The sequence below is a fragment of the Rissa tridactyla genome, chromosome 9 (genome assembly GCF_028500815.1).
Source record: "Rissa tridactyla isolate bRisTri1 chromosome 9, bRisTri1.patW.cur.20221130, whole genome shotgun sequence".
NCBI lineage: Eukaryota > Metazoa > Chordata > Aves > Charadriiformes > Laridae > Rissa > Rissa tridactyla.
In genome coordinates, this window is record NC_071474.1 from 13,677,523 (window position 1) to 13,704,423 (window position 26,901).

A 26,901-nucleotide genomic window follows, 5' to 3' on the forward strand; every position below is an offset into this window, starting at 1 on the left:
AGTATGAATTTAATTTTAAGTACTTCCTGTGCAACAGCTAACATTTATTCAGACTTAAGATGAGTTGTTATATTCTAATTCTTTTCTTTTTTGTGTGTTTTTTTTTAGGTTTCATTTTCTTCTAGGATTCCTGTTGCATTTCCATCAGGAGATGCTAGTTCCCTTAGCAAAAATATTATGATGTATGCTTGCCCGGTCTTTTTAAAAGATAACAGTAATGCTGTACATCAGAATACAATGGACTTTCCAGATAAGACCCTAGGAAATAAAGGACCAAGCTGTGCCCAGGACAGTGCAAATGTGAATATAATTTCTCCCATCGTAATGATGATTTCCAAACATATAGATGGCTCTCTAAATCAGTGGGCAGTTACTTTTGCTGATAAATCAGCTTTCACTACTGTCCTAACAGTATCACATAAATTTAGGTACTGTGGTCACCGTTTTCATCTCAATGATCTAGCTTGTCATTCTGTTTTACCATTACTGCTAACATCTTCTCATCATAATGCTCTATTAACTCCTGAATCAGACAGTTCCCGGGACTCTGAGAGGATAAACAGAATAATGGATCCTATTAAACATGTGAAAGGTTCTTCTAGGCAGCAACTTAAAAATGCAGCAACCCGTACATTCCATGACCCAAATGCAATCTATAGTGAGCTGATTCTGTGGCGCGTAGACCCTATAGGACCTTTATCGTACACTGGAGGAGTATCTGAATTGGCTCGAATTAACTCTCTTCATACCTCCGCTTTCTCTAACGTAGCCTGGCTTCCAACACTTATTCCCAGTTATTGCCTTGGTGAGTATACTTATTATGTTTCTATCTAGAGTTAACGCCGTGAGTCATAGAATTAATTTTTTTAAATAAGTTACTAGTGTATTTGGAGGATATTTATATTAACTTTTCAGCAATTTCTTTGTATTACACAAATTAAGCATTTTTATTTCATTTGAGGCTAAGCTACTTCAAAACATTTCAGCTGGTCTGAATGTGTCTGTAGTTACTGTGGCTCAGCGGACATTCAGCAACTTCTCTGCATGAGTAAGCAATCATTACTATCACAAAGAACAAGATTATCCCTTTCCTCAATGTTTTAGGCAGCTTCACTGAGCGTTCCCTGCATTGACGTGGTATTAATAATGCAGGTGTTCTGATGACTTGAGTATCTGGGTTGTTGGCCACATAAAATTGCAGGGAGGCAGTGGGTTGAACAGAACTAGCGAGAACTAGTATTTGGACCACTTGAACATCTGAATTATTGGGAAAGACTTTCAGCCAAAATTTACAGTATCAAAATCTTTTAATATGCTGGCTAAGAACTCTGCTTAGAAGATCCTGAAACAATACCAAATTCTTCAGGCCATCAGTGGTTTACAAAAGCCCAGTTAGACACGGAATATTTTTAAAGAAAGAGAGTACATTAACTTTACAGAACTGCAAACAATACTTTTTCAGAGGTCAGGCAGTACAACATCTCACGTGTAATGCCCTAGGACAATTCTTCAGTTTTTGTATTTAATTTTAGGGCTTTCTATTGCAGTTAGGAAAATTTTCTCTACAAATGTTACTCTGTTCAGCCACTCAGATACTTACTTCTGGATTATGCTGTTGTAGTAGTTGTCATCTTTGTATACAGTACTACAAATGTAATTTGTGCCATGGATGTAACATTTAATTTTATACTAATAATGCTACGTTATTTTATTATGCTAAGGCCAGTCTGACCTTTGCAATTATTAAATGGGTGTCAAAGATGTTGTACAATCTCAAAAATCTTAAATATGCTTAATAAATGCATAACATATATTTGATTTAAGATAAATCCATTTTCTGTGCTCATATAGTAACATTCTGTGCTGTCCGAATCCCACAATATCTTCTAAACACAAATAACTATCTGTTTCCCTCTTATAAAATAAGAGGAAAATGTATAGCAGAATACAAAACCTTGGGTCAAGCCTGTTCTTTATACGGTAGAGAAGCAAAAAAGACACTGTTACAGTTTTTCATGTATTATTCGCTACTAAAGATATTTCTCCTTTCTCTCACTTTTATATCTGCACTTTTAACTGGAGGATAGAAGGGAATATTCATAGAGGTTAATATTATCCAACGAGCCTAGAGACAGTAAACAAGGAAAAAAGCCATAGCTAGTACAGCTTTTCTGAACTGGTTACCTTAGACTCCTACTCTAAATCATCTCTGACAACCTAGGGAAGCTAGAATGAGCCCTTCCGAGCACCTCCTTAGAGGTGACAGTGAAGAAAACCTAACCATTTTAAGGAATGGCAGCATTCCATTAGGTGGACTACATACTGGGGTTTCGGTTTTTGCATACATGAACGACATTTGTGAAGATAAATGAATTCTGCTTAGATTATTCAACTTCTATGAGGAATTTCAGTTACATAAATGAGGAGAAAGGGAGTTATTTCAAATAGTGTTTTAATGCACACATTTGCTTAGTTTTTTTCCTCAGTACTGTATGAAAATTATGTTAGGAACACTCAGATATTGTGAATTGGATTGTAATAGACTACCTGATGCCATTTGACTGCCATTTTTTTCTTTAACTATGAAAATTTTGTGTTTTCTATTAGGTACATACTGCAACTCTGCTAGCGCTTGCTTTGTTGCATCTGATGGCAAAAACCTGAGACTTTATCAAGCTGTTGTAGATGCACGAAAACTTCTAGATGAATTATCTGACCCTGAATCATCTGTAAGTTTTATGCAGCAATGGTTTGAAAGTAACTTTTTTTCCCCTCCCTCCAGTGCTTCGTCTTCGCTTAGTTCTGTATAATTTTTGTGCCGGTCCATGTATAGGATCTTATGCATTATACCTTGCATAATTAATGTTTTGCAGCTGTCTGTAAACATTAGCAGACAGAAATGCAGCTATTACTACTAAAAGTGGCTGGACGGAAACAAAATTTCCCTGACTTGTAGCAGGTGGGGAAAAAAAGTCTGTCTAGGAAAAATAGTCTCAAAAGAGGGGAGTCAAGAGCAAGTTGGAAGGTGAAGACACAAGAGGAAGACTTGGGTGTATCTACCTAAGTTACATTGATGTATGAGGAAGGGCAGAGATGCTGGGATAGGAGGGAATCGGTGGGTTATTGCTAAGAGTAATGTTAGATCTTATTTTTTCTGTAATAAACAATTTTTTCATCCTTTTAATCTTTCGTTTGTGTGACTAAGGACAGTAAAGCCTGAACTTCCGCTGCTACTGTATAAAGAAGCACATCTTTCCTTTTTTCCCATTCTTCTGTTATTTTATAAGCTATCCTGCAAGATAGAGCCTGTCATTATTCAGATCAGTCTGAGGAATCTGTTCCAGGAGCAATGATTGTGAACGTTCCAGCAAAAATCAACAGAGCCTTCCATTTATATAAAAGCTGTAGTGATTTTTTTTTTTTTTACATGTTGTGACAAAACCTGGGGCTTTAAACAAAAGTGAAACACTATACTTGAGTTTCTCATAGCACAGATGCTAAGTTATGTTATGAAAAGATAAACCTTTAAATGAAAAACCTTTAGTTTTCATAAAAGCTGGTGTGCTATCCCCATGAATAGCTGCAGGCTCACAACAGTACAAATGTCTTGATAAATGCATTATTCGTAAGTGCCAAAATGACAACAGGAAGGGAATCTGTTACAGTTTATGCCAGCAAGGAAAATTAAAGCATTAGTTTGTTGTAAATGACTGCAATTTCCTTCTGTCTGAAGGAAAAATACACTAACTCTTCTCATTTTGCTCTGTTTCAGAAACTTATTGGGGAAGTGTTTAACATTGTGAGCCAACAATCTACTGCTCGACCAGGATGCATTATTGAACTTGATGTAATAACCAACAAAGTAAGTTAACGGTTAACTCTTTAAGGGTATCACATAAGGGTGTTTAATTGCTTTGTTTGTTAATTAACGTAATCTGTTGAAAAGAGGTAAAAGAGATGACATTTCCTTATGGTAATAATGACTGACTTGAATTTTTGTGAATGTTGAGATACCTTAAACGTTTCTTTTAGCTGCTGGGAGCTCAAAGCATGTTGTTAGAGTGTAAATATTTTCTGAGCATAAATCTTGATGAAAACAAAATTTAACTAAAAGTCTAGTTTACAAACCATCATAATTTAAAGGAAAAAAACCAAAAAATTCCCCCTCAAACCCAAACAAACAAAAAGATGAACAACATGTAAACAAAACCCAAACCTAAAAAATAGACCTAACTATTCCAAAATGTAGGAATCATAGCCATGTATGACTTCTGGGGTTTTTTTTATCTGTTAACCAAAACAGCTATACATTTCAAATAACTATAAGGTAGGTATTATTACACCTTGTTCTTACTCACAGTTATTTTGATCATACATGTTCCAGTGCTGTTTTCTGTTAGGAAGCAGCCTGTGAAAACAGTGTGTTTTACCCTTTCTTAATTAGACATCTGGATGGTTTTGACATATATAAGGAAGTATTTATCTATTTGTCAATACATTTCCATGTCTTTTAAGTATTAATCACATAGGATCTTCAACTTAAGTTCAAATTTACAAAATATTTTTCTATAATTTTTATAGACGATTACAGGGAATACTCTCTTTCCATGTTTCTCTGGAAAAAGAGGGTGTTTTGCAACATGAAAACTTTGCCATCACTGTCTTTGGGGGACGTATTTTTCCCTTGCCTGCAGGAAAGGATCTCACTGCCAGTAGCTTCCTTTGTGGACAGGTAGAAGTACTGCAAAGAGATTTGTTGCTGTCAGGAAGGACAGCTGCTGAGATATCAGAGAGCAGGAAAATCTGCAATTTATTCCCTTAGATTTCCCAAGCAATTCACTGCAGACGTGTCTTCCTACTGAGGAGGGATAGAAGTCTAAGAGTTTTTGCCGCTGTCATTTATTCGACACCTAAAGAAATAAAACCCAATCAGGTTCTAATTCATCTGTCAATAACTGCAGCAAAAATGTAATTACAGAATAGATCTAGCATGGTAGATCTCAGTGAAATTATTTGAACATACAAACATTGGTTCTAGAATATGCTGCTCTTAATATAAGAGGGAAGGGTTTAGTTTTTCTGATGCATTAAAATAATTTTCAACATTATAAAAGAAAGCGATCCTCATCTGTAGCTAGATCGCACAGAAGAACTAATTTGCATCAGTACAAAATGTTGCTCTACTGTTCTTGAAGCGTAACTGTTGCTTAATGTTTCAGTGTGGCTCAAACACACAATTGCTTCATGTCTTTCAAGAAGACTTTATTTTGGGATACAAACCACATAAGGAAGATGTGGAAGGGAAGGAAACTGAGATATTTTTCCAGCCATCACAAGGTATAGCATAAAGATAACTAATATGAATGAAGTAGGTACCAAAAGCGTTCTTAAAGAATACTGAAATCTAGCCGCATATGCTAGTTTCCTTTTTAATGGGAATCTATAGAATCCAGTAAAATGTCTCTTTCCTGTTGCTCATATGAATTATTTACATGGTAACAGTATTAAACAAAGGCATTCTAATTTGCTTAGTGAAACATTTCAACTTATATGACAAAGCCAATTTTTCAAAACGCTGTATGTTATATATAAAAATGTGTACAAAATAGAAACGAGGTGTATTTTCTGTGTCAACATGTAGTTCTAGGTGATAAGGTGACTATATCTCACAAGTTAATACAATAGAATGTAACTGGAATTCTGTAGTAGACTTAACTTTAAAAGAAAAAGGAAGAAAGCAGGCAGGTGGAAAAGAGTCTTTACGATCTAGCAGAAGAGTTCAAACTGACTGTGAAGAGAAATATATCTAATAAATTAGATTGGCCACTAATACTCAGGTTGTCTGTAAGTCAGTCTGTCTCTTTATTTTCATAATTCTTCTGTAGCCATGAGCAAACAAAATGTCCATTAAAAATTATATTAATGGTACTGTTTGACTATATTGTTTTACAAACAAGCAATTTCTTTGAAAGAGGAAAACAGTTTTTTTAATATCAATAATTTTTAGAGATTATTCTGTTACTGAAAACTATTTATGTTGAACATAACCTTCATGATAGTGATAATACGTTTAAATTGCAGGGTATCGTCCACCACCTTTCTCAGAAAAGTTCTACCTAGTAGTAATTGAAAAAGGTAGTAATGGCTGCTCTGTTCTTCAGATGTGGCATCTTCATCTCAAATCTGTGCAAGCTTGTTTAGGTGAGTGAGGGACTGTAACTGTGACATTTCTTTTATTTAAAATACAACTTGAAGCTTTGTGGTTTATTTTAAAATAAATTGTGTCACGTTTGTCAAGCAGAAGCCTCAAAGTCAGGAATCTTCGGGATAATTTATCAGTGCAATACAAGCAGTAAGATTCCTTACAAACATTGGTTGCATTCTATACCAATAGTAATATAAAAATTTGTTGATAGGGTGAGTAATTTACTTAAGCACTGGATTCTTTATTTTAAACTATCAGTATTTCATAATGTTATGGGTATCTTAAAATGAATAGTCAAAGCATATGATAAAACTAACGCAGCCTGCACGTTATATAATTATTTTCTGTGTAACTTAAGCACTGCTAAGAAAAATAAATCTGATTATAGGATATTCGTACCTTGTCTTTACTTATAAACAATTGTTTTAACACTATTTGCAATTTCATTGTATATAGCAAAAACAACTGAGGCTGCTTCATCAGAGAATAAGCTTAGTGTACCTGAGCAAAAGACTGTGGATTCTTCTCCAGATATATCACCTGGCATAAGTCCCATTCCACGATCTTCATCAATTGCTAATCTTCAGACTGCTAGTAAACTCATTCTGAGCTCCAGACTTGTGTATAGCCAACCTCTGGATCTTCCTGTTGGTGTAGAAGTAGTACGAGCAACTCCTTCAGCAGGTAAATTTAACACAATTTTTTTTTCTATCCAGTTGGTCCACTAATTTACCTCCTAGTTTCTAGGATTGTATCTCCTCAGCCTATCGTATTCTGATTTACTGATACAGGGAACACAGGACTAGAAAGGCTCTCTCAAATCATAGTGTCCATGTCATGTTGCCCTTTCATAAACGTGTCAAGTCCCCACAGGAAAACTGTTCTTGAAACTTACTGCTCTAATAGTTGGAAACCTAATTTCTAGTCTTAATCTGTTAATGAACAATTTACACCTGCTTGTTCATCTGCCAGCATTAATGCGTTGGGTGCTTTTTTTACCTGATGCATTTACGCCGCCTTCTGTTTGTTTTTGGTTTTTTTTGTTTCGTTTCCCTTCCCTCTTAGGTTTCATTTTGGTAGGCTATATGAATCTAATCTCTTAACTTCTTTAATCTCATCTGATTAAGGCTTTATATTCCTCTCATTATTCCAACAACCCTTCTTTGAATTATTTCAGTTCCAGTTTATCACCTTTGAAAAGTAACCAGAAATGCAGATGATTAGTAATGTTCAAGTTGCAAGACTGTTATCAGTCTTAGTACACTTGCCCTTACCCAACTCCAGATTAGAAAAATAATACCAGGCTGTAAAGTTCTCTGTCAGTAGTTAGACAGTGTTACGTCTGCTTTATGCACATAGGCATTCTACTTCGTATTACTAAAAGTAAATATGTTTCTTCTAACTTCAGGTCACCTGAGTTCTTCATCAATATACCCAGTCTGCCTTGCACCTTATTTGATAGTGACATCATGTTCAGACAACAAAGTGCGGTTCTGGAGATGTACTGTCGAGACAGAACTAAACAGCAAAAATGAAGAAAGGGAAACATATCATTGGAGAAAATGGCCTCTAATGAACGATGAAGGAGAAGACAACAGCAGTACAGTGAGCATAGTAGGAAGGCCAGTTGCCGTTAGCTGTTCTTACACAGGGCGCCTTGCAGTAGCATATAAACAACCCATACAGCATAATGGTTTTGTTTCCAAAGAATTTTCCATGCATGTTTGTATACTTGAATGTGAGTCTACAGGAGGATCAGAATGGGTTTTGGAACAGACAATTCATCTGGATGATTTAGTTAAGGTTGGAAGTGTACTTGATTCAAGGGTCAGTGTAGATAGTAATTTATTTGTTTACAGTAAATCAGATGCTTGCTTGAATAAAGACAAATACCTGGTGCCCAGTATCAAGCATTTGGTGCATTTGGACTGGGTATCAAAAGAAGATGGCTCACATATATTAACAGTTGGAGTTGGTGCCAACATCTTCATGTACGGAAGACTTTCGGGAATTGTAACGGATCAAACTAGCAGCAAAGAGGGAGTAGCTGTCATTACTTTACCACTAGGTGGTAGCATAAAACAAGGTATAAAGTCAAAGTGGGTGCTGCTTAGATCAATTGATTTGGTATCATCTGTGGATGGCACTCCTTCACTGCCTGTTTCTCTGTCCTGGGTGAGAGATGGTATACTGGTAGTTGGAATGGACTGTGAAATGCATGTTTATGCCCAGTGGAAACATGCTGTCAAGTTTGGTGATGGAGAAAGTGATGTTTTTACTACTGAAGACTCAACAACACAAGATCCACTCAAAACAAGCTTGATAGCAAAGAAGACCAGTGTAATTGATGGGGCGGGTATTGTGGATGATGTTTTTGGCACTCCAACTGTAATTCAGGATGGTGGCCTTTTTGAAGCTGCTCATGTTCTTTCACCTACTCTACCCCAGTATCATCCAACCCAGTTATTGGAACTTATGGATCTGGGTAAAGTTCGCCGAGCCAAAGCCATTCTATCACATTTAGTTAAATGTATTGCAGGAGAAGTTGCAATAGTTAAAGACACAGAAGCTGGAGAAGGAACCGGTCCTAAACGCCACCTTTCTCGCACCATTAGTGTAAGTGGTAGTACTGCAAAGGATACCATCACAGCTGGAAAAGATGGTACTCGAGACTACACAGAGATAGACTCAATTCCTCCACTGCCACTGTATGCGCTGCTTGCTGCAGATCAAGATGCCACTTATGTTTCTGAAGAAACTTCTAAAATACCTCAGGGCTCTGAAGATCATGCTAAGAGAAAAGCAGAGGATCAGTACTCAGATCTATTCCAGATTCAGCCTGTTACAACTGAAGACTTTATTGATTTTGAGCCTGAAAAGAGGGAGAGTAAATCCAAAGTTATTAATCTGTCACAGTATGGTCCGACTTACTTTGGCCGAGAACATGCTAGTGTCCTTTCAAGCCACCTGATGCACTCAAGTCTGCCAGGCCTCACTCGACTGGAGCAGATGTTCCTTGTAGCTTTGGCAGACACTGTGGCCACAACAAGCACTGAACTAGATGAGAACAGAGATAAGAATTACTCAGGTTAGTAGATCACATATTATTGAATTAACATTCTTGTTCTCAGCAAAGGTAAACTTAGTCCTGGCGTATTTTGGGATAACAAAGCTGAAAGCTAGCATCAGTTACTCGGATTAGATACAGTAAGAAAGAAAAACACTTAAATATAAATTTCTAATTATATTTCATACATAATAAATAACTCGTAGTTCAGGTTTTCAGCAAGTTTAGAAAAGTATGTTCCTCCCACACTGCATGTGATAAGTTGTATATATGCCTCTTGTAGGCACCTGCATGTTCAAAAGTCAGCATTTTATATTTCACAGGAAGAGATACCTTGGATGAATGTGGCTTACGATATTTGTTGGCTATGCGCTTGCACACCTGCCTTCTGACATCACTCCCACCTCTGTATCGAGTTCAGCTGCTTCACCAAGGTAATTCTTAGAGCAAAGTACTGCTTTCATTTGATCCACTTGAGCTGACAGGATCTGGTTATGTTTGATTTATAATATGATATTTTTATTATCTGCATATTCATTTTAGATTATATCTATTCCATTAAGGCCTTTATCGTGCAAAGGCTTAGTATAGGCTTCCCTACATATATTGTGAATAGCAAAAAAAGTATAGCTGTAAAACAGAAGAAAGGAAGAAGAAAGAATAAGAAATGTTCAGTTTCATGCATGAATAAGTTCCCCAATCAGTGTTACGTCTGCCTTACGCACATAGGCATTCTACTTCATATTACTAAAAGTAAATATGTTTGTTCTAACTTCAGGTCAACCTCCAGCTATTCTGTCTGCAGATGTCTGAGTGTGTGTTTATTTCGTTGTTTTTGCTGGAGGAATGAAGATATTGCTTTACATTAGCATGTTATCTTACCTTAAAGATTATTTTGTTATTTTCATCACAAGAGTTTTTTTTTCCCCTTGCTGAATCCCAGTAAGTTCTGTTGTGAAATACAGGAAAGAAAAGCACTTAACCACCTAAACAGCAGACAGAAAGGTTTCTGGCCCAGAATGGGTCTGCCTCTGCACTATCGGAATACTTTTCCTTCAGTCTTTCACTATATAATTCTAGTACATGTATGAAACGGGTACTAGAAAATGATAGAAGCAGCACAGAGGAGTGGGTATCCCTAGTGAGAAAAAGATATCTCAGCTGTTCCTTTAGCAGATCTACTTCCTGTAGAGGGAAACGGTCTCTCTCAGATCTACCTGGAGATTCCACTTTGCATCTCTACCATATTCCATTTGCTTATTAGCAAGCCTTTATCTTCTGAATTTTATTATGTTGTTGTTTAGGCCTATCAACTTGCCATTTTGCATGGGCTTTTCACTCTGAGGCTGAGGAGGAGTTGATCAATATGATTCCTGCTATCCAGAAGGGAGACCCACAGTGGTCTGAATTAAGAGCTATGGGTATTGGTTGGTGGGTCAGGAATATCAACACACTCCGAAGGTGCATTGAGAAGGTACTTTCTGTTGCTTACAAATTATACTTAAATGCTCTTAGGTGTGCCTTAACAGATGCGCTCAGTGACTTGTATGTAGCAGATTCCTTTGTACTTCAGCCCAGCCAAGAGATGCGTAACTAGTTTTTTCTATGCCAACTGATGTTGGTGTCCTGGCTTATATATGTTGTTATTCAATAGTAAAATATAATACAGTTGATGTAGGGAAGAGCTATTTCTGAAGCATGTAATTCCTCCCCCTCTCATATTTTACAGTATGTTAAAGATCGTATTAAGTACTCTATTTTAAGAAGAATCTTGTTTTCAGATATGAGACATCTGCAGATTAAACACAAGTGCTTTGAGTTCAGCAGTGGGTTTTATTTAAGAAATCAATACATCTAAAAATATTAGTCAATAAAAACTATATAAATGGTGTTTTTTCAAATTTTGTATTTTTTATAATGGAGTACTATAGAACATAAAAGGTCTGAACTGCAAATAAATACAGGTTTTACTCTTCTGAAGAATCACAAAATTACTGTTTTATAGAAATATGCACCTATATTATGTAAAACCAAAATAACACCAAATCTCATTTGTATGCAGAGTTTTCTTATGGGAGGTCTAATAATGGATAAAATGCAGTATATTTTTGAGATAATATCTAAAACTTTCCTGTAGCTACAAAGGAGATTTAAATTCTTGCTTTAATAAGAATTTCAGCTTTCTTATAACTTGAAGTTTAATGGATTTGAATAATTACTAGCTTTTGCTTTGAATTACAACAAATAATGCAATCTCTGAAATGTCTGTGGAACAGAAGTACTTACTAGTTTACTAAACTTCCAAGTCACCTGCTGTAAAAACACATTTTAAAAAGTTATAGGATACTCAAAGAATCCAGGAGCAAAACTTATTATCCTAATACTCCAAATCAAATGCAATTACATCTTTGAGTCCTATATGAAAACTAAACAGTATTCACTAAAGAAATACTTAAATTAGCTTAAGTATATGTAAATAAGGGGTTGCAAGAGGAATTTCACCTAATAGTATGAGTTACTGTAACAGTTTTAAAGAAAAGATTTTTATTTCCACCTTTGTAATGTCCCACTGGTTGAGAAGGATTAACGTCTGCAATAGTGCTGCTTTTCTGACTCTTAAGAACATTTACAGCGTAATGAGAGCTGTCACATATGAATAAAATATTCTGACAGAAATTACTGTTGCTTTGTAGTAATAATACAGTCACCTAGACCATCCTCCCTGACAGAGAACATATGTTATTTAGCTAAAAGCAGCCTTTATATTCTCAGTAATAATAGTAGGCTTTGTATACTACAGGTTGCAAAAGCTTCATTCCAGAGGAACAATGATGCCTTAGATGCTGCACTTTTTTACCTTGCTATGAAGAAAAAGGCAGTGGTGTGGGGTCTGTTTAGGTGAGTTCTGCTAACTGTAAGTTTGTTTAAATCTTAATTGAACCAGGAATGCAAAGCAGAACTCATTCAAGATTAGAGTTGAATTTAAAGTGATGTTGTTCAAGTGACTGCGTGCTAAGGTTATATAAGCAGTTGTGTACATTGCATTTCTTTATGCAGGTCCCAGCATGACGAAAAAATGACCGCCTTTTTCAGCCACAACTTCAGTGAAGATAGATGGCGCAAAGCTGCTTTAAAAAATGCTTTTGCTTTGTTGGGAAAACAACGCTTTGAACAATCAGCTGCATTTTTCTTGCTGGCAGGTTCACTGAAAGATGCTATAGAGGTATCCACTTTTGAGAAATTAAATTTCAGTTTCTTATTTGACCTGTGTAACTGCATCCTTACAAGCTGTTCACTGCTCATGTTCTCACAAATTGTGGCAGCACAAATGGTATGGTATGCCCACACATGACCCCCTTGTGCCCTGCAGACATACCATTTACCTCCACACTACTGCGAAAAGCAGCTTGGAAGCTGCCAGCCTGGAAGAAGGCCAGAATAATTGTTCAGATACATCAGTCCTGAGTGAAAGCACTCTTGGGAATACCAGTCATGATCCTTCTGTCAAAACTTTCTGTTTGATCAGCACAGTCAAGTTGTAGCATGCTGTTCAACCTCCAGCTATTCTGCATGACCTATTGTTACAACACTAGTTTAAAAAAGAAGTCAGAGTTCTCTTCTAAAGCAGCCCTAGAATCCCTCTTTAGTGGAGCTGTGATGTTGCCTGCAACAAGGGAAGTGAGAGCTGTAAGCAGGATCATAACCTAAACACTACCTCTCAGGAGAGAACGGGAATGAGAGAACATTTAGTTATCCTGCCTATTTATATGCAGTACATTTGTCTTTACCTGAGAATGTAAAAGAAATGTATGAATGTAAAGAATTTTCATGAGAGATGTAATTCTGCAGATGAGACAGTGTGAACAATATCTTACCAGTGATGTATTAACATTAAAGTTGGAAGTTTTGTTTATTCTACTAGGTAGAATAAGCATCTTTATCTTTTCTTCTGCCGTAATAATTTTTGACATGCTGATGTACTTCTATGCATAATTCCTGAAATAGAAGAAAGTATACCTCTTACCTCAGAAGAAAATATGTTAATTAGGTATATATCACCACATTTTTGACCCACAGATGAATGTATACTTTAAAGAACAGATATGATGAGAAAAAAATTATCTGTTCTGTAAACATATATTGCTATTCACTTTGTTATTTTAAAGAACTACCTTTCCCTCATAAAACAACCTTTTCCCCACTTCTTATCATAGGTGTGCCTTGAGAAAATGGAAGACATCCAGTTGGCTATGGTTATTGCTCGTTTATATGAATCAGAGTTTGAAACCTCTGTCACATACACCTCCATTCTTTATGAAAAGATTCTGGGTTGCTGTAAGGATGGGAGTGGGTTCAGCTGTACTAAATTGCATCCTGATCCATTTCTGAGAAGCATTGCGTACTGGATAATGAAAGATTACACAAGAGCACTGGACACGTTATTGGAACAAACACCGAAAGATGATGACGAAAACCCAGGTAAGGGAAAAACATTAGTCTGATGGGACAAACTTATTAAGACAAAGTAGAGAAAGAGAATACTTTCTGTGTATGCATGCAGTCCCTTCTTCTGAGATGCCATTACGCTGAAATCATTAATTGGCTTATGTACTGGCCGGCTCAATTTCTACTTCTTATTAAAAAAAAGAAAATATAAAATCTTTTTCCAGTTTCTTCCAAGGACTTGTCTCCGAACCCCCAATACCTGACTTAGTTCTACTGTTAAATAAGCTCAGGAAGGCCTCTTTGTTTGGTACTTCCCTACAATACCTCTCTACTAGTGAATGCTGGCTGTCTCTTTTGAGATTAATGTTATGTGACGCTGTGGCTACATAAGTTTCTGTGGCATATTCCCTCCCTTGGAAACTTCTATCTGGCTGATCATCTTGGCTTTTTTTTTTTTTTTTTTAGGCTTAGCTGAGTGGAATATAACAGTGAGGCAAATGAGAAAGTATCTTTCTACTCATCCAGCTCATACCTTTAATCTTTTTGTGGGGAATAAGTAATTCTTTCATTTTGTTTTGGCAACCAGACCCAAAACTGTCTTTGGTTTTGTGTTTTGACAAATCTCTGTAACGTAGGAAATACTGCAAAACAGAATAATACCATCTTAAAGCCGTTTTCAATAGATGTCATATCTGTTTCATTCCTTAGTTATCGTCAAGTCATGCAATCCTGTGGTATTCAGTTTCTACAATTATCTTCGGACCCACCCTTTGCTCATCCGAAGATACTTCAGTTCACCAGAAGGGACTTTGGCCACCTTAGGTCTAAAAACGGAGAAAAGCTTTGTTGATAAAATTAATCTTATAGAAAGAAAGTTATTCTTCACTACTGCAAATGCACATTTTAAAGTGGGCTGCCCTGTACTAGCTCTTGAAGTCCTTTCCAAAATTCCAAAAGTAAGAAAAAAGAGTACTGTAGCTGCAGAGAAAGATTCATCTAGTCCCCCAGTACAGGCTGGTGTTTCAGATTCCAAAGCTTTAAGGGATGGTCCTGGAAGTGGTGACATAGACTGGTCAAAGCCAGTTTCAACTTCCTTTGCTTTGGAGAATACTGTTGAGTCTTCAGCACAATTTGACTGGAGTCAACCAGCAGTAAAATTTGATGATGAGCCCCTTACTCTTGACTGGGGTGAAGACAAAAACGGGTCAGATGAAGAGGACAAGGATGTTGGTATAACGATGAAAACCTCGAAATCTGATTTTAAGAATGGAGAAGATGATGAGAGAACCTCAGACACCAACATCCCACAAACACCACTTGGGGACATTTCTGATGCAGGAGACACTGAAGTTGATGTTATTGCTGAACAACTGAAGTTCAGAGCCTGTTTGAAGATCCTTATGACTGAACTGAGGACTTTGGCTACAGGTTATGAAGTAGATGGAGGAAAGCTCAGATTTCAGCTGTACAACTGGCTTGAAAAAGAGATTGCTGCCATGCATGAAATATGCAACCATGACGCAGGGGGCAAAGATTATTGTAAAACTTATACCAAAGTAAATGGGGATCTACTTGATCACGATGATATTATGGATAAGCCAGACATTGGTTCGTATGAACGGCACCAGATAGAAAGACGTAGGTTACAAGCAAAACGAGAACATGCTGAAAGACGGAAGTGGTGGCTGCAGAAGAATCAAGCTCTTCTAAGAGTTTTTCTAAGTTATTGTAGTCTTCATGGGGCCCAAGGTGGTGGTTTAGCATCTGTAAGAATGGAGCTCAAGTTCTTGCTGCAAGAGTCACAGCAGGTAAAGCAAATTCAACTAACTTCTATTTACAAGTGTGAACAGTTCTGGACCGTCAGTTTTGTCAAATACTTAAGTTTGTGTCTAGATAGATGCTTCTTATGTTCTGCAAGTCTAATGGTCAAGATCATTTTAATGCTCTTAGAGAAGGAACCTGGTATTTAGGTGTGCTGCATTTCCACATCCCGATTACTTGGTTCTTAAGAATTTGTTATATGACATTGAGAATTAGGCTACCAATAACTATGGAATATAAATGTTGCTGTTTCTATTATAGCTGTAGCATTATATGAGTGTTCCAATGAAATGGTAATTTTGATCACAACATTCTGGGTATGTATATATTAAATTGAATTCACAGTTGCAGAAATACGACAAAATATCATTCATTACACCTCTGCAGGTCATGCAAGGGAGCTACAAGGAATAGGATCTTAGCTGCAAGGCTCAACAAATAATACCAAGTCAGACAGGGTAGTGCTCCCTTTTACTATATTATGGCATTTTCTACATTCATTTCATACAGAAAGAGATATTTTCCAGCAAATGTTAAGACTAACCTGAGCTGCAGCAGATAATCTGATACTGGGCAAGTCATTTAACTTGCTCTAGTCCTAGATTTCTCACATTTCAAATAGGAGCAGTAGACAGCTGTTTTGGTGGTACTAGGCTTAGCGCATACTTTCAAGAATAAAAGAAAAGAATAAAAAAAACCCTCTGTTTGTTTCCACTTGAGAAACTCAGATTAACAACAAAAGTCAAATTTGCACTAAACTTAGAACAATGAGTATTATGTCAACTTATGCTACTGCAAGTACATTTTTAGTTAGTGTTTCTTAGTAAACAATCCCAACACTTCCTAATGAACTACATAAAAATACTCTTTCTGCACTAATTCAAAAAGTGTTCCAGCAACCTTGGCTATCAGGTCTGATCCATGTTATTATAGTAAATGAGAACTTACTTTTGACATCATTCACAGTAAAATCTTGTCTGCACCGAGTAGACAGCAGTGGAAGAGGATAAATAACCCCGTAAAAACATTCAAGATGTAAAATTATCATTTCTTTAAAACCTTTTTTCTCAAAGCAGTAATTTTAAATACAGTCTTTTCTTTTAAACAGGAAACTACTGTAAAACAACTTCAGTCTCCACTTCCATTACCAACAACACTACCGTTACTTTCTGCAAGCATAGCATCCACAAAAACTGTGATAGCTAATCCTGTGCTGTACTTAAACAACCACATCCATGATATTCTTTACACTATTGTGCAGATGAAATCACCACCGCATCCTAACGTTGAAGATGTCAAGGTAATGAAAAGCTTTCAGGAAATGCTAAATGATTTTTGTATAAAATGAGGAACGAGCATGTGAAAAATAAAATGTGGTGTTAACTTTTCAACACTTACCCTTTCACAATACTGACTTCTCCCGTAAGTCTGGCAAACTGAAAATGCTAGTTTACCACTTGCTTTCTGATGTCTTTTTGAATATGGTTAGTTCCCTTTCATCCAGATGCTGGTCACGCTCAGGAAACTATTCCAAATGTGAATGTTTACTGAAACAGTGAATTCTTGCCTCTTAAAACATAATCATATACGTTAAGTAACTGTTATCATTCTGGTCAAATCCTGTAGGGGAGGCTAATGAAAGTAGACATGGGAGACTGTAAGTTAGGTTATAACCTTCTATTAGTACAGATACTATAAACCTTACTCTAGCGCAGATTTCCTCAAGTGTACTCATTTTTAAGGAATTGTGGTGAATTACTTTATCTGACTCCATACTCAGGGGTGAATAAATTCTGTTCAGATTCAGTAAATAGAGGGGGAGAAAAAGCCAAAGAGACTATGACACGGTTAATTAGTAAGAAGCTAAATCATTATTTCATATGTTTAGATCAGTATACGTATGCATTAAATTAACTTGAATTTCTATTGACTAAATGAAAGTAGGGAAAAACTAGGAAACAAAATGGACTGTCCCGCTGCAAGGCAGTTAAGTTTCTAAAACTGTAACCCAGGCTCATTTTTTGTCTTCTATCAGTTGACTCCTTTTGCATCCTGCTACATACATTTCCATCTGTGCTACAGCAAGCATATTTTTCTTACTCTAAACACTCACATGCATTTTCTTTTAAAAGAGAATTCAGAAAGAAGAGCTGACATTTTCTAACTGCAAAACAACTACTTAGATAATTCATAGCTTTAATCTAAGGTCTAGTATTTGATTAAATGGATAGATGGTAGGAAAAGATGGAAACGAACACAGGATGCGTTTTAAAAAGTTTACATTTTTAACAGTTTGACAGTACCATTTTCTTCACACCGTGGATTTCAGCGGACTTTCCAAGAAATCCTTGCATTTCTTCTGTTAAAGAACTGTAATGGTTCTTGTTGCATTGTGAGGCAGTCACAGAGTATTATTCTTGTTAGTCCTAGAGACTTTGGGAAATTTATAAGCACGTAACTGAGGTAAAAATGAGATCATAGACAAAACAATCATACAGTGATTACACTACTACTACATTGAACTGTGATACTATATAATAAGGCTTCCAGGAACCATTCTGTCAAATTCATTATCATAACAGGACATACTTAATCACTCCTTCAGTATACTTATTCAGTGTGGCACTTCTGTATTGGAATAAAGTTAATTATCTTGACATAATATTGGAAGGTTTTGACTGCAATCAAATGACCAAGCAGTTGCAATTTTTCAAAGTACTGTATTGTAAACCGAAAGTAACATTCAGTTACTATTTCCTGCACTGAGTTTAAAACTAGGACATTCCTGCATAACACCTTTTCAGTGCTGTTTAGAAAGAACTGTAGTTTGCTCACCTTTATATAAGCTTCTGTATAGCTTATTGGCTCTTTTTATTTTAGGTGTACACCCTTCATTCTTTAGCAGCTTCACTTTCTGCATCCATTTATCAAGCACTATGTGACAGCCACAGCTACAGGTAAAACCAGAAGTTTTCTTTTTTCTTATTTGGAGTATACGCTTTCTGTATCCAACATGGAAATTATTCATGTATGTGTCTTAAAAAAAAGATTAAATGTCTGTGTATGGGTATAGATACTTACACAGTTTACACATTGCTAGCTTTGATATGCTAGATTAGTTTTACATGGAGAAAATAACACCAATCATTCAGGTTTTTTCCAATAAATAATAGGAAAATCTGGTGTCACTCTCACTTGGGATGTTTATGAAAAATATTTGAATGCTGTTTTCCACAGCACATTCGTTGCTGAATAGGGGTGCAGGGGAAACATTTGACACTGACGGAAGTAAGGTTTCAGGCAGTTTATACTCCAAACTGGAGCTGAAAGACAATGTGGTAAAAACATTAAAAAAAATTATTCGGAACAAATATATTATTAACATTTTTGAAAAAGCCTTTTTCATATCTGTAGCAATGCACATAATAATATGTTAATAATAACATATTAAAATTGATAATGCCACATGGAAACACCTCAAATTTTAATTAAAAATTTATTTTGTATACAATAAAATTATGAAATTCTTGACTTAGTCCTATAGAATTCTAAATGTTGCATTTTCTGATTAAAATAAGCAGCATGTATATATACTATACTTTATTACAAAAATATTCTAAAATCCTTTCTCATCAGAAAAAAATTAATTTCTATTTAGCAGTCAAACAGAAGCGAATCAGTTTACAGGGATGGTTTATCAAGGACTGCTTTTGAGTGATCGACGCAGACTGAGGACAGAAAGCATTGAAGAGCATGCAACTCCAAACTCATCCCCTGCTCAGTGGCCTGGTGAGACAAAAATAAGGTTATTCTTAGCACCACTGGACCAGCTTCATATTTCAAAATGATTTCACTGTTCTGTAATATGATGGATGATCAATGATGGATAAGTGTTCTTAAGTCTGACTTAGTTCTCAAATTAATAACAACTTTTAATGTTTTTATGTATCAAAACAAACTCTCTATATGGCAAACATCTTGCTTGAAGAAGAAACCACGACCTTTAGGATAAGCTTAATAAGCTGATAATTTGTCATCCTAGAATGTTTTCCTCCCGTACACCTCACCCCCTAGCAAAGCTATTTCTGCAGTACTGTCTTACATCTATGCTTTACTTGGTGTAGCTATCAAAACAACTACTCTAATGTACAAGCATAAATTTAGTAATTTGAGGTCAACTGTGGAAACAGTGCAGGAATGTCGTAGGCAAGCTGAACTGCCCATAGTATTTGCAGAAAGGTACAATCCAGAAATCCCACGCCCAAGAAGGCTTTTTAAAATTTTTAAGAAAAGTATTAATAGTATGTTTCATCTGAATAAAAGCATCGTGTGGCTATTCATATATGTTTAACATAAAATGTAGAGGTGAAACATTTCCCTTTTTTTTTTAATGTAGAACTCTTGCTCTTTTCTTTTTGCAGGTGTGAGTTCACTTATAAATCTCTTAAGTTCAGCTCAGGATGAAGATCAACCAAAGTTGAACATCCTCCTTTGTGAAGCTGTTGTAGCTGTCTACCTGAGTCTCCTTATACACGCCCTTGCAACCAATTCATGTAATGAATTATTTCGACTGGCAGCCCACCCCTTGAACAGTCGAATGTGGGCTGCTGTTTTTGGCGGAGGAGTGAAACTTCTCGTAAAACCTCGAAGGCAGTCAGAAAATATTCCAGGTACTTTTGTTCTCTCCAAGGTCATACTAATGATTTGCGTTTTATACCTTTTAGTTACCTAGTAGGAGAGGTTCCCTTCCTTTTAAAGACAAAAACCAAGCAAGCAGAATTTAAGTATCTACTGGCAAGAAAAATTTTATATTAAAAGCAGAAAAAATATTAATCATGCAGTTGTCATTTGTAATGGCACCCAGCACATTTTGAATTTATCATAAAACCTGTACACCTATTATATTGCTAATATTGCTATTAGATGCTTACTTATAATACCACTCGGGACTTTCGATCATTATTTTTTCGTGAAAAAAAAATAGATGGTATAAATGAATGCTATACCTATGGTTTTCTGTATGTGAGAGATGAGTGTTACTGTTTAACAACTGCAGTAACTTGGAAACAGTATTTCTGAAACCAATTTCTATTGCAAGATATGATTTCACCTTGCACAAGACCACAGAGAAGAAATATCAGCTTCATCTGTCAGAAAAATAGTTGATGCATATGTAAGCTCCAACTAAAAACAGGAATTTCGCAAAGACAGATGAGCATGTCTTAATATGCTGTGTGGGGAAAAGCAAAAGTGGAGATTGATTTCAGGCTCTGGAGACAAAAGCAAATACAACCATTTGTCATAGACTTCACACTGCAACAATACTGCAAATCATGTCACATAGACCTTCAAAACAGAAACAGGCTTGAAAATTATGCAAAAATTAGATGTTCCATATCTGAAATACAAAACAGTAATAAGGCCATGCACCATTTTAAGTACGCACAACAGATATTTGTCATTCATGGAATAACTTAAACTCATCTAGGGCAGTTATTTTCACAAGATGTTAATTTGAATAACTTATATAAAGTCATGTCTTCATTTGAGATGTATTCTGTTTTCCTTTAACCTACAAGCTGCTACAGCTTCTGATGTTTCAGAGGATGGTAATGAAGGTTTGTAAAAACTTGCAGTGTAGATGAATGTTAGTAGTGGCTTTTTAACAAAAAAAAAGTCTTTAAATATATAGCTCCTTTGTAATAAAGTAAGCGTGATCTTCAGTATTGCCTGGCCAATAACACTTCAAAAAACAAATTCCACGTTAATATTTTGGTAACTATTACGATATTTTAAATTGTAACACTTTAAAATAGACCTCAGTTGTCAAAAAGCCTGTCCCTCTATTCAAATTTTCTTTGCTGTCTTAAGAGTTCCTTGGCTTATATTTCAAATGCCTACTGCTACTTGTGCAGTTTACAGTTTAGTGAAAGTTTATGCATTACTTTTATTTCTCAACAAAATTTCTTAATTTCTTTCTTGGGAAATTTTACAGCTAAAAACTTTTTATTTAAAAGCTATATCTCCCAAGAACTTAATCCAGAGAATAAAATGAATTTCTCATGATATATCCAATGCACACAGTTATTCAATTTATCATAAGTGAACTTTTTGTATGATTACACTTACTTTATTTAGGCTGGCTTTGATTTCTGAAACAGTAGAAATTAGTACTAATAACAGGGGGTTTAGTTGCTTCAATTATAAAATACAGCCATTTCTAAAGATGCAGTATTAATATCAGCTTTTCAAATTACCTGAATTTAGCGCCACCTCTTCCATCAGAAGAAATGGATAAACATCGCCGTCGGTTTAATATGAGAATGCTAGTGCCAGGAAGACCAGTAAAAGATAGCACTGTACCACCACCTGTACCTGCAGAAAGACCCTCTTACAAAGAAAAGTTTATCCCTCCAGAACTCAGCATGTGGGACTATTTTATGGCAAAGGTATTTTAAATGGAAAATATAAGTCACAGTTCATAAAAGCATTATTTTTTCTGTGCTAAGTTTTAAAGGACAAAAATAATGTGAAAATTTTGAGTGCTCTTCATAGTAAGCTGCAGAATATTATCCTTGTGGTAAAAGATGAAGAGTCTACAAGTCTGTTACTTAAGCTTCAAAACACGTCTCTTGCCAATAATAGAGATTAACACTTTTCCCCTTGCTACTTGTTTATACTAAAGTAAGAATTGAATATTAAGAGATCAGAAAATTGCTTTTATAGCAGACTTTTATTTTGCATTGCAGCCATTTCTTCCTTTATCAGACAGTGGTGTTATATATGATTCCGATGAAAGCATTCACAGTGATGAGGAAGAGGATGATGCTTTCCTCTCTGATGTACAGATCCAGGAACACAAAGATGCCAATTCTTACAGGTTAGCAGAAATTGCCACTGTTTTAGAATAATCATATTGTGCACTTACTTTTGCTTCCAAATTAAAGAAAATACAGGTCTTCTGCACTATCCAGTTTAAGTCAAATGATTTTAGTACTGTGAATAGACTTCTCTGTGGCAACGGAATTACAGAAGTGACAAATTCTTATCACAGTAAAAATGGGATTAGGAAGTCAAAGCTGCATGATTTGCATTTGGGGGGGGGGGGGCGGGGGGGGGGAATAAAACCCACCTATCTTAATTTTTAAGACACAACGACCATGAGGTGCCACAGTGCCAGCTCTAGAATGATGTTTTAGACTACTGATTCAAGCATGACCTTTAGTTTTTGAATGAGGGGCAGATTAAATAGAACACTCAAAAGAGAAAACGCTGCAAGATAAAATGAAATAAAGTATATGACCTCAGCTTTATAATAATGATATAAAAAACGATGGCTCCTTTATGTGTTCTTCAAGTCTCTCATTAGTTCTTACACCTCTACTGTATAGGATTTGTATCTTTAATATCTATGGGACTCTTTCAGTGTGAAAGTTTCTGCCATGAATGCCAAACTCAAGTAATGTCTGTATTCAATGTGATTTCATGGAGATGTTTCAGGGGGCTTAATTCTCAGCCTTGCAGAGGCTCACACGCGCGCACTCTTTTATCTGGGGGAAGAGTACAATAATATGGATTTTGTAAAAGAGAAGGGGATACAAGCTGTTACAGCGAGGCGCCCTCATAGGCATCCTTACGCTGCATAGTTAATATATAAGTAGCTTTCTCTAGTTCTCTGGTAAGCCTCAGTGAACCACCTACACTGTTTTTCTAATCTATGCATTTGGTACAAGGAGAAAAATAATTTGCAGGTAACTGTGTTAATGTTCTTTTAACACAACTAAACCTATTCTTTTTATACAGTTGGGCTCTTCTGCATCTGACAATGGTCAAATTAGTTCTGCACAATGTTAAGAACTTCTTTCCCATTGCTGGTCTGGAATTCACTGGTACGTTAAATTATGCTTTACATTTTAGTTTTCTGTATAAGTGGCTTTCTGTCAGACTTTGCTTTTTAATTTTAATTTTTAAATTTAAATAATTTAGTACATTATTTTTTACAATTGACAACAAGTACATTTCCTTTCAAGAATTTTTTTGGATGGTTGCATTATTCTGGTTTTTTATACACAATTTTTTTTTTCCTCTAAGCCTTACTTTATTAATGTTTCTGTGTAGATCTGCCTGTAACATCACCACTGGGCATTGCTGTAATAAAAAATTTGGAACACTGGGAACAGATTCTTCAAGACAGAATGGACCAGTTTGAAGGCCCACCACCAAACTACATCAATACTTATCCTAGTGACCTTGGCGTAGGTGCAGGACCAGCCATTCTCCGCAATAAAGCAATGATTGAACCTGAAAACACACCATTCAAGTAAGTATTTTTCCTAACAAAAACACAGTCTTTGATCACAGAAATACTAAGGAGTATTTCCAGCGAAAGTTAAACAGCCAAAGGAAGGTTGGTTAGATCTTAGTTCTAGACAACGCGTTACAGCGACCACTTTCCCATGTCCCTTTGTTCCTTCTTATGCAGCTGTCTCCTGCAGCAGCCTGCACCTATTCTGCTGCACCATTCACAACTGCAGCAAGAAAGGAAAATAAGAAGGAAAGAGCGGAGCTTGGAGGACTACAAATCAAGGGTAATGGCTGCTGCTGGGAAGACCTTATTCAACCTCTTTTACTATTCCTCCAGTAGCAGCTGTCTCCCAGGCTACCTCAGCAACAAAAGCAAGGAGTTATACAATAAGGCAGATGTCAGGAGGAGGAGAGAAAAAAGTTGTAGTACAGTCCATGTAAAGCCAATCCTCCTGTGTTCAGACCAATGTCATGCTTGCAGGTATCTTTAAATGCAGATAGGGAACCATGTTTTCAACTCAAAAATAGCTTGCTTTTCTCAATATACTAAAATACAACTTTAGGTTTCCTCATTATATATGACTTTGGATTTGCATGGTTGATACTGCTATAGGATTTTATTAAAATATTCTTACAAACATGCACTGTTTCTTTAGAAATATTTATTTGGCCTCAAAGCTGAGGCAATGAATTTTATTTGGCTTATATCTGAGCTAACTACTTCTGAATTCTTTTGAATACTGAAAGAAATACATAAGGAAATTCTGTACAGCCAGCATAATTCCAACATAAAAGCAGTTTTAGCGGAGTGCAAATACAAACATAAATGCAAGTCAGCAGATTAAACCGTAGTACTTGTAAGTTAGTGACATAATGTGGATTTTAAAAAAATTGCAAGAAAAAAGCATCTCAGTATTTGCCTTGAACAAATTGGAGATTAAACTTTGGTTGTTTTTTTTTTTTTTATTCTTCAAATTTGTAATTTCGTTCAGAGTCTTTCTTTAGATTAATTTTTTTTGTCCACCTTTAATTACATTGACGCTTTTTCCCTCTTCCCCGCCGCACCCCTTGTGTTTTATCCAGATCAAAGGATTATTCAGCTCTTCCAGCAAAAAGGCTCTGGCATTTTCTTGTGAAGCAAGAACTTCTTCAGGAGACTTTCATAAGATATATATTCACAAAAAAAAGAAAGCAAAGTGAGGTAAACAAAGGATGTAACTTACTTTTTAAAGGACAGCTCAGTTATAACTGTTCCTCAGTCTCTTCATTATTTCTTTTAATTTTTCTTCCCATCTTTTCGTTGGCATTTCCTTTCTTTCATTTAACAATGTGTGGATTTTTTTTAAATCAACATGACTGTCATGTTGTTTATTGAAATACCAACTGAACCAAATATTTTTAGACGAGACATATCTCAACTTACCTTTATGTATTTGAATACTGTCCTAATAAAGAAACAGAACGTTTGCAATAATGGTAATAAGTAAAGAAATTTGAGTATTCACATAATATTTTTTGTGTGTGTCATATCGAAAAAGAAATTTAAATGAGCTATTACTTTATGTATATGTATATATGCATGAGTAATATATACATATAAAAGTAATATTATATAGTAATATATAATATGGGGCTTTATGAATTGTACCAGTTACAACTGTAATGAGTTCGAACTGAAAATTTAAACCAACACATAAAAACCATGGGAAATAAGTATACTACTTAATATCTTTAGGAATTCCTGTAAGTATGGAGTTTGTGTGTGTATTACCCCTCCATTTATTTACTATATCATACATTTTGTGTTCATCTAGGAGGCATTACATTTTAAGTGAGTTTGTTTAGATTCCTGTCTTAGTTTCTGTGCCTTTTATAAAAAGTTAAAAATACATTTGTCATCATTTACTGACAGAGTGGCCTTTAAAATCTAGTTTGGAATGTTTCATTCTTTTTTTATATTTGTTTGTGCATGTGTTTTGTGTTTGTGACTGTGTGATGTTATGTAGTCTGTAGAAGATCGTGTGGAGCAGGTCAAACAAAACTGCGTAGCAGAAGATCACAAAAACAAGGTAGTATCCCTTCTCCCAAACCTCGAGCACATTCTTAAAAGTTCTGTGGAACTGGCTTTTCTTTCTCTAATGTGACTAACAGAAGCTCTATGTTCTGTGTAGTCTGTGTGGCAGGCTTTTAATCAGTGAATTAACTTTGGATGTCCTGATAATTGGGATGAGTGAACACCTTGTAAATAGTGTTGCACACACAACTTTGTGTTTCTTACACTCAAATATAACTTTTGGCTTCCAGAACACCAAAGAGTATGAGAAGTCTAAAGTTTAGCTTCCTAAACGATGCTGAGGCCACTGAACTTTTCTTGCATGAATTTTGTATAGATTTTTGCAGTCTGAATATACCACTACAAAATGGATTTTCATGCTAATTGAAATTTCTTACAAATGTTTTGTAGGTTGAAGCAGATCTCGGCTACCCTGGAGGAAAAGCAAAAGTAATTCACAAAGAATCGGATATGATAATGGCGTTCGCAGTTAATAAGGTAAGCCTCAAATACTATAAGTGTAAGAAAAATATTTTAATTATAGTTAGTATTAATTTTCTATTTGTGCTGCATAGGCAAACAGCAATGAGATTGTTTTGGCATCTACACACGATGTTCAAGAACTTGATATTTCAGCTCTACTGGCTGCTCAGTCATTTATATGGATTGGGGAAGAATATGACAGAGAATCTAAAAGGTAGGATTGTTTCTTTGTGATTACATTAAAAGTATTGGTTTTCTGTGAGGCTGCTTATACAATACCTGTGTAAGCACAAGTGGATCATACAAAAAAGTCAATTACTCTTCTTCAGTAGGTTTCAGATTGCTTTACAAAGGAGTGAGGGAAGGCAAAGGAATAATTACAATTACTGTCTTTGTTGTTTTACACATGGAGAAACTAAGGTTTTGAGGGGGTTGAGTATTTGGGGTATGTGTGCACGGCACAGTGCAGTAAAATCCCGTGGTGCATAAGCTGATAAAGGAAGTGCTACTTTATAAACACAT

The 26,901-nt window shown here is 35.8% G+C and overlaps 1 protein-coding gene across 3 annotated transcripts in view; it reads left to right on the top strand.

Moving 5' to 3' along the window:
* DMXL2 (Dmx like 2) overlaps window positions 1-26,901 on the top strand; it is a 55,307-nt gene that overhangs the window by 19,146 nt on the left and 9,260 nt on the right. For 2 of the 3 annotated variants that reach the window (XM_054214260.1, XM_054214262.1), the window contains 25 exons: window positions 109-805; window positions 2,608-2,729; window positions 3,773-3,862; window positions 5,220-5,337; window positions 6,082-6,201; window positions 6,662-6,889; window positions 7,614-9,293; window positions 9,596-9,706; window positions 10,577-10,746; window positions 12,073-12,170; window positions 12,330-12,495; window positions 13,487-13,751; window positions 14,427-15,526; window positions 16,648-16,839; window positions 18,420-18,496; window positions 19,198-19,328; window positions 19,961-20,209; window positions 21,807-21,988; window positions 22,289-22,419; window positions 23,343-23,428; window positions 23,658-23,859; window positions 24,927-25,044; window positions 25,850-25,912; window positions 26,308-26,394; window positions 26,472-26,593. In XM_054214260.1, the coding sequence (XP_054070235.1) occupies window positions 109-805; window positions 2,608-2,729; window positions 3,773-3,862; window positions 5,220-5,337; window positions 6,082-6,201; window positions 6,662-6,889; window positions 7,614-9,293; window positions 9,596-9,706; window positions 10,577-10,746; window positions 12,073-12,170; window positions 12,330-12,495; window positions 13,487-13,751; window positions 14,427-15,526; window positions 16,648-16,839; window positions 18,420-18,496; window positions 19,198-19,328; window positions 19,961-20,209; window positions 21,807-21,988; window positions 22,289-22,419; window positions 23,343-23,428; window positions 23,658-23,859; window positions 24,927-25,044; window positions 25,850-25,912; window positions 26,308-26,394; window positions 26,472-26,593 (6,605 nt within the window). The remainder of the gene's footprint in view (window positions 1-108; window positions 806-2,607; window positions 2,730-3,772; window positions 3,863-5,219; window positions 5,338-6,081; window positions 6,202-6,661; window positions 6,890-7,613; window positions 9,294-9,595; window positions 9,707-10,576; window positions 10,747-12,072; window positions 12,171-12,329; window positions 12,496-13,486; window positions 13,752-14,426; window positions 15,527-16,647; window positions 16,840-18,419; window positions 18,497-19,197; window positions 19,329-19,960; window positions 20,210-21,806; window positions 21,989-22,288; window positions 22,420-23,342; window positions 23,429-23,657; window positions 23,860-24,926; window positions 25,045-25,849; window positions 25,913-26,307; window positions 26,395-26,471; window positions 26,594-26,901) is intronic. The other variant, XM_054214261.1, reaches the window with a different exon arrangement.